This window comes from Podarcis cretensis, assembly GCF_951804945.1.
Source record: "Podarcis cretensis genome assembly, chromosome: 7".
Lineage (NCBI taxonomy): Eukaryota > Metazoa > Chordata > Lepidosauria > Squamata > Lacertidae > Podarcis > Podarcis cretensis.
The window spans coordinates 43,399,447-43,414,190 of NC_137176.1; the positions used below are offsets into that span (position 1 = coordinate 43,399,447).

At 40.5% G+C, this 14,744-nt stretch overlaps 1 protein-coding gene across 5 annotated transcripts in view; it reads left to right on the top strand.

The window, feature by feature from the left end:
- The window catches only part of PIEZO2 (piezo type mechanosensitive ion channel component 2), a 203,256-nt gene that overhangs the window by 99,789 nt on the left and 88,723 nt on the right, over positions 1-14,744 (top strand). For all 5 annotated transcript variants that reach the window (XM_079982831.1, XM_079982834.1, XM_079982833.1 and 2 more), the window contains exons 5-6: positions 5,549-5,711; positions 13,902-14,109. In XM_079982831.1, coding sequence (XP_079838957.1) covers positions 5,549-5,711; positions 13,902-14,109 — 371 coding nt within the window. The remainder of the gene's footprint in view (positions 1-5,548; positions 5,712-13,901; positions 14,110-14,744) is intronic.

Sequence of the window (14,744 nt, forward strand, 5' to 3'; positions counted from 1 at the left end):
TTGGAACTGCTTTTCAGGTTACAGCAGTCCTCCTCAATATAAGTTTCCAAATTTATTGTTAAAACTATTCCTCCTTCTTTTCCATACCTCCTTTGCCCCCAAGGTTACCCAGGAACTTTTACTGTAATGATAAATGTGTTCATCAGACTCTGCCAGTTTCAGTTTCTCTGTCTACCCTCTCCTTTGTGTGTCATGGATCCCCCCACTTTTTGGGCAGGTTTTATTTGCAGTTTTGCATTTTTACCCCTCCAGGTGCACTGCTGGTACATGAAGAATAAATAGGTATAGAAACAAATGCACAGCTGCAGGTGTTGCACAGAATATAGGATTGGCATTGAATTATCCAGGATTGTGATGGTCAGGAAATCAATGCTCAGCATGAGGTCTACCATTAAAAAAATAATCTGGGCAGTGCAATGAACACCTAATTTGGCTTGTATGGGAAAACAGATGAGGCATAAGAAATAGCATGGAGGGGAGTGTCCGAATTTACATTTGGCACAAGTCTGCTTTTTGTATGCAGCACAGTCCTATAAATGTTGCATGCTTTATGTCAGTAATGAGGCTGCCAACCTTGGCACGTGCATTCAAGTTGTTAAATATCATAATGATGTTTGGAAAGCAAACATTTGGCAAATGTTTGGTTGATATGTGGGTGAACACTTTTGCCAAACAGCCCCCCCCCCCCCCCCCCCGTTTCACAATATAGCTGTCTAGAGAGAGTGAGATGTGCATTTGGTTTGAAAATATATGAGTAATTATTAAGGCTTTGCATATTTTTCAAGAAACTTGGAAGTTTTATGCTTGCTAAAGTCTGCGCCAAGTTTTTTTTTTAATGTTATGCATTTTATACTTCTCTGATTTCTCCCTGTATTTTACTTCAGAAGACAAAACTTTTTCTACATTAAAATATCAGGAATTAAAATATATTATGATGCATTAAAAAGTTTTCGTCATCGTCCCAATACTATATTCTGTGTGGTGGTGGTATGGCTTTTTTGCAAGGGAGGGGGGGAGCATTTGCTTGTTCTTGTGCCCATGTTTTGGGACTGTCTTGCAGACAAATGCAGAGCACAATGTAGTTAGGTGGTGGATCCTTACTTTCTTATTTCACCCAATGAATTGTTTTCAGAATGTAACACAACAACAAGAAGGTGTGGGGTACGCATGGGGAGAGGATGGGCCAAATCCTTTTGTGTTGGTGTTAATCCTTGTGCTAGCCCAACCAGAGTAGCACCCAATATTCCTGTTGTCCTACATCTACCTTTTGCTTTCCCCGCATATCACTCTGCAATTGCATCCACTGATGCCAGAGTGTCATCGCACTGGTAACACATTTTTTTTTCTGCTGATGAAGCACTGTGCTTCATTGGCACAGGGAATGTAACTTGAGCATAAGATTGCAAATGGCTGTAACTCTGGAAAGATACGTGCATGAACCCTGAGTGCAGCTTGAGGCATCTTTGAAGATTCTGCTGAAGCCATTCATATAGCTTCAGGGGAATGCAGCCTGCCAATTCAGCAGCGTGAGTGACTGTATCATGAAGTCCAGATGCATCTCCAGCTACATGTACAATTCTACCCTGTGTGCACGCACTGGAATTGCAAATGAATTAGAAGAAGAGTAATTACAGCTGAAGACAAAGGAGTCTTCTCTCTCTCTCTCTCTCCTCTTTTGTAGATATGAATATGTCTAGCTCAACAATCTTAGGAATATGTTAATGATGTTAATTGAACCCAAGTGAATAAACAGCTTTATACTATATGATGAACAGTTATAGTATCCAATTCTTAATACAATTATTAAAATATCCACATTGCCTAGAGCAGTGTTTCTTAAACAGTGTACAGTGGTACCTCGGGTTAAGTACTTAATTCGTTCTGGAGGTCTGTTCCTAACCTGAAACTGTTCTTAACCTGAAGTACCACTTTAGCTAATGGGGCCTCCTGCTGCCACCGTGCCGCCAAAGCACGATTTCTGTTCTCATCCTGAAGCAAAGTTCTTAACCCGAGGTACCATTTCTGGGTTAGCGGAGTCTGTAACCTGAAGCGTATGTAACCCGAGGTAACCACTGTACTGGGATCTGCTAGTGGACTGTGGACCATTTTCAGTGCCACAGCCTGCCCAGTGCTTCCTTATTTGTGTGCCCCTCTCTACACTAGCCAGGCCACAGCACTTTAGTTGGACCAGTTACCAGCAACAGCAGCGCCTTGCATGCCGAGTGAAGGTGGCTGAGAGACAGAAAACTTTATGAATGGGGGAAAGAAGGAAAGTGGGTCTCTCTCATTTGGGGAAGGAGATGTTGGAAGGAAATGAGAACATAAGATAGAAGATTACTATTTATTTATGTATTATATATAAGCTAGGAATAAAAATGAGGGGGAAAGGATATCCTTGTTTTGCCCTGCATTGTCCAAGAAGCCTCCTCACTCCCCAAGCAGTGAGGTGTGCAGGATGGCAGCGGAAGCAGCCTTATCAGTTGGCGGGGGGAGATGAACAGTGAGTGGCGAGCCTGGCATTTTGTCATGTGATTAGATATCAGGAGAAAATGAACTGATTCTGATTTGTAGCTCAAAGGGACAGGGGTGTGTCTGTGTGATGTATGGATTTTTGCCTAAATCAGTCTAAAACAACCTGTGGGCCAATCTCCCCCTCCAGGTGTCCCATGAGGCCCACTTGTCAATCAGCTGATATCCCATATGACATCAGCCAATGGACAGAAGCACAGGGTTCAAGGAACTTTCATACATCCCACCTCTTCTGTTTGAGCATCAAAAAGTAGCATTGGGAGATGCTTGAAAGCCATTTCAAGAAGGTGCCCATTGCAAATATTGGCTACTTGCCTACAGGCAATGTTTTCAAGATACAACTTTTTCCCCCTCCCATTCCGATTGGGGAGTGAAGGATGGGATGGGATGGAGAAGCTGCCCTTCAAAAGCACTGCCTACATGCTGGACTTCTCCCTTTTGTGCAGTTTTCATATATCCCCTTGACAAAGTAGGTTCCTAGGGGAGGGGAAATAAGAGTGTAGCCTGCCATCCAGAAAAGTTTCCCCACCTTGCTCTGAAATCCACTTTGTAATAAATGATTTGAAACTAAGAGCTAATCGGAAAAGGCCATAGAACACATGTAGCGTGTGTGTGCGCGTGCGTACACACACACACACACACACACACACACACACACACACGAGCACTTAGATGCACATGCATAAATCTGATTTCTACAATAATTTGAACTTTTTAAAAAAGAATTTTCTTTTGCAGATTGTGTGAACTGACCCTTACCTTAAAGGTTTATTCTGTCTAACTGTAGTCATTGACAGTAAATCAAACCACATACAGTATGTCAGCTGCTGCAAGAGCAAAATTTATGTTCTGTTGCTTATTGAAGAACATGTGAGGCATCACCCAAGATCATAAAGATAACGTTCTCATTTAATTCAAATACTGAATTGCAAAGAATACCACAGTATCTTGCAATAAATTTCCCAAGCCCTCCAGGTAGTTTGGGATGAGATTTGCACCTAGTCAGTATTTAACTATTCATTGTGACAGATGTTATACACAGAAGGTTCAGTGGCCTGGTCAAATAAAATGCTTCTGAAGACTAAAACAACATTCTGAGGCCATATCTGAAATGGATTTGTTCTCTTTGAAGAGCAATTTTATAGGTAAATAAAGTGAAATCTTATGTACCGCATAACTTTACATTATACCTCCCCATATTTATCTCCCCCCACCCCCATTTTACAAAGCATGTACTGAATTGACCAACTATGATTTTTAATTGGTTGGCAAATAAGAACATGGAGCCTTGGTATGAAACTGGTTTTCACACTTAAGGTTGTATCCATACTAAGCTAGTCATACTTGCTCCCATTTAAATCAGTGGGGACCAAAGTGTAGCTAACTTGCTCTTCATCACCCTCGTGGTTTCTGTAAATCATGACTTGGTGTGACATCTGAGCTGACAAACAGTGGTATCTGTTTCCCAATGCAAGGCAAACAACTTAGAGGGAGGTTGGAGAGGGTATTCGCACAGTGCTTGACAATACGGCCCTCTCCTACATAAATCCCCATGTTCATCTTTTCTACCCAGCCTGTCCCCCCCACCCCACCCCACCCTTCCCTCCGCAACATGTTTCTGTTGTGCAGGCAGAGCTCTAATCTCCCTTTAGGTGGTTTTCCGTCTATTTAGAAGGTGTAGGGTTTTTGTTTGTTTTTTGCTGCATCTCTGAAAAGCATAGTGGTGGGGAACCTACATCCCACGGGCCAATCTAACTTGTAGCATCAGCAGCACACCTCTTATTCCACTGGTTTCTGGCTGCCATGCTGGTTTCTTCACAATGTGCCAGTCTCTGTGGAGAGGAAAACAAGGTGGGCAGTTGGAAACCTGTATAATGAAAGTTCTGCTTCTGCTGTTGCTGCCATTTCACAGCAGCAAAAAAAAAATCATTTTTGAAAAAATGGTTCCTGGTGATTGTTAAGAACTCTGCTGCCCCCTTATGAGGTAGTGAGGGCAGGTAGCATCAGGCATCAGTGGCGGCACTGAAAATAGTGTTGGCTCCAACCACCTGGTTCTTTTCTCAGCTTTACCCAGCAATGAGAGGGTAAACCAGGTGACCAGAGTTGCGACCATATAAATTTCCCAACAATACTGCCTGACCCTGACATAATCACCCTACAATGCCATGTCAGTGCCCAGCCAGAGGCATTCTGGGGGAATTAAGATGATGGTGACTCCTCTTATTTCCTTCAGTGTGGCACGTTAAAAATAAATAAATTAAAGAAATACCAGGGTCAGCTATGGTTGGCTGTCTCAGGTATTTGGAACTTTATATTTGCCCTACATATACTGGTTCTGTGCCTGATCAAATAAAAGCATGGCAAAGTGGTTTGGGAATATTATCCAGGATTCATGGAGGGAGGGGTGAGGAGAGTGGACAATGGTTTGCAAGTTTGTTTGGAACACATTTTATTTCATCTCTAAGTGAAGATTAGTGCAAACAGTGGTGGCTCATTTTAGATTCTTGGGATTCTTGGTACCATTTCTGGTTTCTTTTTTATTTTATTTTATATTCGGAAATCATGGTTAGGACTCATGGCCAAATCATGGTTTTCAGACTCTCTTCAAACTGTGGTTTCAATTATAGTTTGGAAAAATGAAATGTGACATCTGCGCTAGTGAACCAGGTGTCCATAGGTATTGTGACAGCATTTGTAGGACCTCAAAGGCTGGAAATTATCTCTGAAGTTAGACATTGCTGCAAGCCAATATCACTTGTGTTACACTTTGATTACATTACTGTGAACTCAGAAGTGGTGGGGCATACCTGCGAGAGAGTAAGCAAGGTAGTATGTGCACCACAGCCTTCTCCACTACATATTCCACGGGAAGAAACAAAGCCCTGCTAGTTCAGGTACAAAATCATGAAGAATAATGCAAAAACGTATCAAGATTTTCCTTATATTGAAATGTTAAGCTAGGTTTGAGTAATGGAATAAGAACTAACATGCATTTCCCCCCTCTTTTAATTCTATACAGTGTCAAAGGGGCAGATGCTGGCAATGGGATCCGAATTTTTGTTCCTGATATTGGTATGTTCATTGCCAGCCTTACCATATGGCTTGTCTGCAGAAACATTGTTCAGAAAGCAGCGCAAGAGGATGCAGGACAGTATAACACACAGTTTGAAAATGAAGACATGGTATGTTTGTATATTCTCTATCCTATATTTTAAAATACCTCTTTTTCTTGGAGTGCAATTAAATTACAATTAAATAATAGTTTTTCAAAACACTGATTCCCGAAGAAAACCCAAGGGACAAAGTATATAGTGTATTGGTAGAGGACTTCCTAGCATCACCAAAGGATCAGGTTGCCATGATGTGAAATATCTAACCTAAAGAGTTGCTTTGGTCAATTTAGACTTACTCAGCTAGATAGTCCAGTGATCTGACTCTGTATCAGGCAGCTTCTCATATTCCAGTGGTCCACATTGCCTGGCATTCATACCTGGTGCAAGGGTGGAGAAGGAACACATGAAGAGCAGGAGAGTATGCTATGTAGTCAATGACACTCTTAGTTGAGGACATAGCATTTTATCCCTAAGGTTTTTGAGAGATGGATGATGAGACCAGCTTGCAACCTAATCATTGGGAGCCTTTAAAGTTTGAAAAGGTCAAAAATTACGTTATAGGAAGCATAAGTTGTGGTGTGGCAATGTGCGTTAAGTATAATTAATTGTAAAATACTGCCTAAAATAGGAGAGATTGTGGTTTTAAGTAGGATCTTTTATTTCTAAAGCAGCTCAAAGCAATCAGCAGTGCAGCTGGCTGTACCAGGATTCATGTGGTTTTACATGAGATTGTTCATATATAAATGCCTTAAGCATTTATTAAAATGGCAAGATATTGTTTAATGGAATCATTGCATTTTGAATTAGAATAAAGTTTACCTTTAAAATACTTTTTTGTGTCACAGTGGAGTTTAATTCAGTTTCACATATCCATTTTTAATGGGTAATTTAGGCAGTATTTCAATTTATGGAACTCGGTTCTACTATAGTGTGGCATTTCAGTGAATGTGGGGAAAGCAGTTGTGTAAATAAAAAGATCTTCACATTCTTCCATAAAACTCCTCACTGTAAGTATTTTTAAACGGGATTACATAAGCATGTTTCCTGGCTCCTGTGCAAACAAATAGCCCATAAAATGGAGCTTAAGGGGGCAGTCGCTAGCCTCATCCCTTCTGTGTGTGCTGCAGCTGTGCTCGCTATGAGAAGCTCTTACGCAGTTGAGGAAATGGCATGAGCTGGTCATGTGGCATGCAGGTTATCTGCCTTATGCCTGGTCCAACAACCTGTTATCTCATGGCAGAAACTGAGCTGGACTCTTAAAACATATGCAGTTATAATGCAGGCACAGAAAACCTTCCAGCCATGGCCCAATTAGCTCTGCTAGAGGTCTGTGTTTTTCTCCACAACAGCCACCTGCCCCACAAGCTGAATTTAAGGTGGAATGTAGTATGCTTAACACTTTATATCTCTGTGAGAAGAGAGTATCATAGGAAGGAGAATCATAATAGGTGAAGGGGGACAGGGAAGAAAGGGCCCACAAGACTGTCACAGGTAGCAGAAAGGAGAGCTGGGGAAAGACAATATGGAGGTCAAGAAGGAAGAGGAAGCGTAGTGCTAAAGTAGGCCTAGTGCTTTGTATCCACCAAGCCTACTTTAGCAAAGCCCTTTCATTCAATTTTATGAAAACCTATGTACGCAGGGGACGCAGGTGGCGCTGTGGGTTAAAGCCTCAGCGCCTAGGACTTGCCGATCGAAAGGTCGGCGGTTCGAATCCCTGCGGCGGGGTGCGCTCCCGCTGCTCGGTCCCAGCGCCTGCCAACCTAGCAGTTCGAAAGCACCTCCGGGTGCAAGTAGATAAATAGGGACCGCTTACCAGCGGGAAGGTAAACGGCGTTTCCGTGTGCGGCTCTGGCTCTGGCTCTGGCTCTGGCCAGAGCAGCGATGTCACGCTGGCCACGTGACCCGGAAGTGTCTCCGGACAGCTCTGGCCCCTGGCCTCTTAAGTGAGATGGGCGCACAACCCCAGAGTCTGTCAAGACTGGCCCGTACGGGCAGGGGTACCTTTACCTTACCTTTACCTATGTATGCTATATTAATTTAATTTTAAAAATCCCAGCATTTTTACTTTTGTGTATGTTTGGAATTGCAGCCTCCGTGACTGATTTAACACAGCTTGAAAGGTATAAAACTATCAACACAAACACAGTATAATCAGTGAAGTAATTAGGCACATTTACACTTTGTTTTAAAGCAACTGTCCAGTATACATAGAATATCACTATAATTCCCACATTATAATATTTGTTTTAGCTTTAAGGAGGGAAGAGAGTATGGATAAGAGGAAAGAGTGAGACTGGAGTGGTGGGAAGGAAGCAAAGAGGTGTGTTGTTAAAGGGGTGAGGGGTGTGCCAAAGGAAGGCACTGCGTCTCTGTTGTCCAAGGGCTATTGTCCATCATTGGATTCTTCAAGAAAGAGATTTGGATTTTGGCAAGGCTTTGGGTGAAAAGGCCCTTCCCTTATAGACAGCTATCAATAACCCCTTAGTAGATCTCATAACATAGCTGACAAGACATAATGGTGCTAGTCTCAAGCTCTCTGGTGAATGTTCAGTGGGAATATGTAGGTTTTCATCCCTAGGGCTTCATTGTAACCACAAGGAAAGCATACATTTATCCAGAACACATATGAGCTGGACTAGAGGGAGCGGGGAAATTAGTGGACAGGAGAAATGCAGTCCTGCAACGAGCCAAGGGTGTGTTTTTAATTAGTATTGAATTATAAAGTTTTAAAGTTCTACATGATCCTAGGCTGCTATCCAGTTCATTACCACTCTTAAATGGTTGCACATTTAGAGCAAGCTTGTCTGTAGGCCCTTTTTATTAGGGCTTAGACAATTTAAAGCAGGTGAATTCAGCTGGAGAAATGCCCAGACTGCAGGCTCTGTGAAGTACAATGCGATTCAAAAGGTGTAAAAGGTGAAAAAAGCAAGAGAGAGAACATTTAACTTCACAGCTGCAAGCAAGAATTAAGATACTGATTTGGTGCAGATGTAGTATTAACTGTTGAAGGGGTTTTGGAACAAAATTAGCTTTCTTTTACAGCCATATGGATAAATAGCCCAAATTAGTAAGAACCTTGAAATGAAGACAATTAATCGGATAAGATTTCATATCTTTAACTTTCTGTTGATCTTAACCAGTAATATGTGCTTTGTTTTGTATTGCAGTTTTGTTCATTATTGTTTAGTCTTACTTTTTAAGCTTATTCCTTAAAAGTGCTGCTCAGGGCAAAGTAGATATTTTGGCAGCACAACATATTATCAGGATATGAGTTGCATATTTTCTATAAAGTTAAAGCACAGCATAGATAGGTGGGAGAAGGCAGTGAATCTTTCCTTTTCTTGCATGCTTCATCCCAAAATTACTTCTTTTTCTGTTGAGAGTTTCATTCTTGTCAAGGGAGACTAGGGGAGCAGACTTATTCATTAGCTGTGCTGAGAGAAACATCTTCAACTCTTCCTCAACAGTCCCCTAGCAGCAGCAAATCTATCAAGCAGTCCAAACTATTTCCATCTCAGCTGGTCTTACTATGAACTGTAAAGTGACCCTGGACTACAGCAGGTCATGTATATAGGTGTGTTCTTTCCTTACGCTCCTAGATTCTGCACTTAATTTGGGCTACCTTCCTGAATCCTTGCTGTTCTCATTGTGATTAGCATAGCGGCCTCACAGGTTCCTGGTTCTCTCTTGTTTTGTATACTGTTTATTTCATTTGGGAGAGGGCTACGTACTCCTCTTTGGTATTGAAACCATCAATATAGCTCCACTGAATTCCATACATACCATTACAACTTGAATGCAGTAGAGTGGGCAGTTACCCAATTCTGAAAGACACAGTTGTGTTCTCATCATGTCTAGACTGCTTCTTAGAAAGAGAGCAGTCTGTGAACAGGTCCAGATGTCATCTCAGTTTCACATCGTGGTATAATTGTCACATACAATATTCCAAATCCATTGATTGGATAGTGTTTGTAGATGCTGAATTAGCCATCTCAAGGTTGTTGGGGTTTTTATCAGCATATGATAGAAGTGTATTGTGACCAGTTTTCCTATAAAAATGGCAACAGTTGATGATTACATGAATAATAATAGCAGCAGCAGCAACAACAACACAACACATACTGCTTTCTGTTTAACCCAAGTAGTCTGGATCAAATCATCATGTTCTCCAGTAAATGTGTTTGTGTTCACATGTAAGTGTGAAAGTTGATTCCATATTACCATATAAGGTTATGAGGCTTTTTGAAATTACTCCTATTTTATTGCAGGTAACATTCCAAAATATGCACAGGGAATGATCCATTACATTTTACCAGTATATGTGTGTCTAGGGCTGTGCACTGATGGACTCTAGTTTCTCCCCCTTATTTATGGAGGAGCCATGTCCTGAATTTCATCAGAGGAAAAAGAATTTCTCCTAATGGTTGGTTGGGAAATGAATTCACCACCAGCAGTTTCTTTTTCCCCCTAAGGTTTTTTCTCCTGTTACTGCAAGTGGCAACAGCAGCAACCGTGCTGGCAGACCAGCTGCCATTTTGCATCCTCCACAATGCCTGGGCTGTGGTATAATTGCAGCGTGGTGGCTGGTTGGGAAGGAGATAACAAAGGCCTCACACACACAAAAATGTGTTAAGATTCTACAAAGTGGCTGCCTTCTCCCAGGAAGCTGACTAACTGAAAAACCTCAGAAATTTCCTCCCAAAATGATATTCCAAGAAGTTTCAACTCAGCTATACATACTCTTGTGCAGAGAAGACGGTGAGGAAGTTCATAGAATGCTCTTCACCACGCACAATAATTTAGGTCAATAATATTTCAAAAAACAAAGATTTAAAAATTGTAGATAGGCACCAATCAAGTTTTGCTGCAAGGAAAGAAGTAAAATATTGAAATGGTTTAATATTGAAATTCTATTCCCACCCCCAACATATTAATGAGTTTCAAAAGAGTGTAGTTTTTTGTTTTCACTTTGCCCTTCAGAAGCTGTTCCACTGAGTAAGGATGTGGAACTGATAAATATTGCATTTAGGTTTGGCATTGATGTATGCCCAGCATCCTATGGTTGCCCTTAATTGATTTGGGTTCTGAAATGAACATGCATTAGAGGCTCCTAATGCAGCATGCTGTTTGGGAGACTGCTCCTTCATTTGTGATTTACAACATTGCTGCTAAATTTGGGAGGAGAGGCGGGAATCAGCAAACAAAGCTGCACATGGAGCTAGTATAAAAGGGCCTTTATGCTGGTTTAGAAATATCATATTCACTTCCATTCCTTATTATTTCAGTACAGTCAAAAAGTGATGTGGGGGGAAACACTGCCATACTTGTGTCAAGCTTCTTTGGGAGTTATTTGGAGAGAGCCAAAGATTCTTTAAATATTCTTCCTCTTTCAAGAGGGAGCTGATTATTCTCCTGCACCCGAAGGGCAGTGCTCGTCTGAGGAGTCTGACAGTTTAGAATTTATAAAAAAACTGTGGATGGAAAAAGAGCAATCTTAATCTCTTTTTATTTAAATGGATGGTTAACCAAAGACAATAGCACACTGCTTTTTAAAGCATTTTCATTTACTGACTTTTCTGAAAATGTGAGCCATTCGTCTTGATGCCCAGAGCTGTTAAACTGTCTGCTGTTCAAGGCACCGGGCATTCTGTTGAAACACTTGCATGTCAGTCATCACCACCCTGCAGAATTCTACGCCATGCATACAATTTTCTGTTGATTTCTGCCGCTTTGTAAAACATTGTTATTATATAACAATTTAATAGAAAACGCTGCTTTCTATTAAAACAGTGTATCAATCTGGTGATTTGTTTAAAGCCATTTGTTTCAAAGGCATTTTTACATATAATTCTTAAATGCATTTTAAAATTGCCAGTTCAGCTATCAACACTGTGTAAACTGTAAATAGGTGGACAGTAAGTACAAGCTGTGCCTGAATTATTCTTTGGTCTTGTGGCTATTTTTTAAAAATTTATAAACAGAAAAACAGAAACCTAAAACCCATTATCAAGGGTCGAGAATAATTTGCAAAGATTCAATGCTCAACTTGTATCTGGAAGGAAATGCAATATCTTCAAAGAAGGCAATTTGTCTAACATGAATAAAGCAGATATCTTAAGGAAGCACCTGTATCCCTGAGAGAGCCTGTTGTGTAAGCTTAACAGTCCAGCTGTGAAAGCTCATGGAGTTAAAACAATTAGTATACTATGCTAGACTTTTTTGTTTGATTGATTCATTGCAGACTGTAGTGGTTCAACTGATTCCAACAATAACATTGTTGACTCATTAAAATGTTAATTATGATAACAACATATTTCTATTTCTTCCAGGCAATCCAAATTTTATTGTATGGTATGTTTATGGATGCCCTACTCAAAGCACTCAGTACAACACAAGAATGGATTGCATGAATGGATTTTAATTCTCACCAGGGCAGCTTGCTGGTGCATGTGTCAATGAGATCTGAGAGGCTATCTCAGCACATCAATGTTTATACTGTATCAGAGGAAACATTAAAAGCTGGATGTTAATAAAGCAGCCTCAAACATAACTAATGGACATTCTGGCTCTGAGCACAGTAGTAGCAGTCACAGCTGCTATAGAAGTAGTGATGCTTCCTGTCTGTACTTTATCTGCATTTGACAGGTTTTTTATTTATTTTTTTAATGTTGAGTTTCCAGGCTTACCCCAGTGATTGAAGAACCAAATAATACATTTAATGTTCTTTTGGCCATCTTGTACCCCAGTGCTGTGTAGAAAGACATATTTTGGCCATTTTAATTCAAAGAGCAACACTTCTACATATAGGTGAAATGAATCCATGTTATAATATCACTTAATAACTCTATAAATAAAGGGAAGGGTTTTGTTTATATCAAACAGTGTTTCTGATCTACTTCATGGGAGGCTTGGGACTTAGCTGCACAATAGAATTTGGAGTCACCCCAAAAGATCCTTCTTTGGGGCATTGTTCTCAGCCAGATGCACTTGCCTTTTGCCCCTCTTTTTTATTTGTATGATCTCTAGATAATGTGGCCTAAGGTAGTAGTATCCATATGGCATGGACTAAATAACAGCTCAGTATATTAGGCTCAGAATTGAGAGGCTCTTCCTACTGTAAAAGAAAGTGTGGGACATCTAATAGGTGAAAGGAGAGGCAAAGAGAGGAAGGATTTGGGTAGGAGACAGACATGTAAGATGGGTTTGGAAAGTGCCCCAAACAGAAGTGGGAAATAGATGCCTGTTACACACACATATGCATACATGCACATTGAATCAATTTCACATTTATATTTTGTGTTTTTGTGGGTATACATTTCCCATTTACATGTCTTTGTATAAGTTTGAGGAGTCATATGGAGAATGATTAATTACATGTTTCCCTGCTGGGCAAACCCTGAGTAGCTATTTGGGGCAGCACTAATGAGAGAGGTTTCTGCAGCCCTGGGTGTTGCAGGGGTCAAAGCATAGACAGAGGAAGGCTGTTGTGTGCCAGAGGCGCCTCAAGGAAAAAACAAACCAACTCAACTATCAGGGCATCTCAGTAGCAGAACATATTATCAAGTACCAGTAGTGATGATGTCACGATACTTGGATGGTGGAATTGCAACAAACTTGGGGTTTTTGACAGACATGAAATTTGGGAGGCTAGCCGGGAACCCCAACAGCAGACTAGGAGAATGAGACAGAATGGTGAAATGAAACAGAATGGATTTTTAGGAGTGAGGATATCTCCTGGATTCAGTTGAATTTGAACTGAATCCTTATACAAACCTGCTGAAACTTCAGTCCTTGGAGTCTGACAGCAGTAGTGTTTAGGTTGTTTAGGTCTTTAGGTTGCTATGATTTAAGTGACTTTAAAATACAATCTTGCACATGCTCAGAGCTTTCATTTTTTAATCTGGGTTGGTAAACTGTATTTTGTTTGTCTTTTCCTCTAACATATCAAATGTAGAAGCATTTATGAAACATCGTGTGGCAGTTACAGGATGGGAACAAGGAAACAAAACAACTTTATTTTGTGCTGAAATAATAATATATATCTGTCTGATATCTCTCTCTATGTGTGTAGCATTAAACCATTAAGTCCAGGGTCTAAAATTACCTTGCACCACTGGAGTGCTCCTGGCATGTTGGTGACTTTAGCTGTCTGGGTAGCACATAGAAAGGACTAAAGCTGCAAGCCAGTGCCGAGATTTGAAAGCAGGAAGTATAGCAAAAGAACTTCATTCCTCATTTGTAATTTTCTCTTATTTTCAGAATGAAGGGGAGAGACTAGAGGCAGATGATGCATTAATATATGAAGACTTAGATGATGCAGAACATGGGGAAGAAGAATCTGAAGAAACCACAAAATTAAAACTGCTGCGTAGAATTGCCTCAATAGCTTCAAAAGTGAAGGAGATTATTGGCAATATTATAACCACAGCTGGAAAAGTTGTTGTTACAATTTTACTTGGTACAACAGGTGGGTTCTCCTCTTTTGAACAATTCCTCAAATCCCACAGGGATTTTAGCCCTTCCATAATTAAGGTAAATATATTGCTGATTTTATTTACATGAAAGAATAATTTTTGTTGCTTAATTTGTTACATTAGATACAGTTGTAGAGCCATTACTTCTAGCATTTTTTAGAACCTATTATAGACCAGTTAAGTCTATTTAAGAAGTAAAATGTCACTAGATGCTGCATTTTTTAAATTTACCTTGGTGTTCACCTCATAGAGTGTATGTCTTTAAAAGTGAAGGATACCCAATAGAATATTTAATCTTTAAACTCAAGTGGTAGTGACAGAACTGAATGCATATGTGCAGATATTCAATCCCCCCCCATCTTCCTTTCTGAAAACTCCCCAGAAATGCAATATAGGTATGGTTAACTAAAATTATCTCTGGTAACCTTTTCAGTTGACACACATAAATCATTCATATAAATGCCTTGGTGATTTTGTGGTGATGGGGGGGGGGGAACCTATTGATATCAGTCCACAATCATGTTCTCACCTACAGTGGTACTTCGGGTTACATACGCTTCAGGGTACATTCACTTCAGGTTACAGACTCCGCTAACCCAGAAATAGTACCTCGGCTTAAGAACTTTGC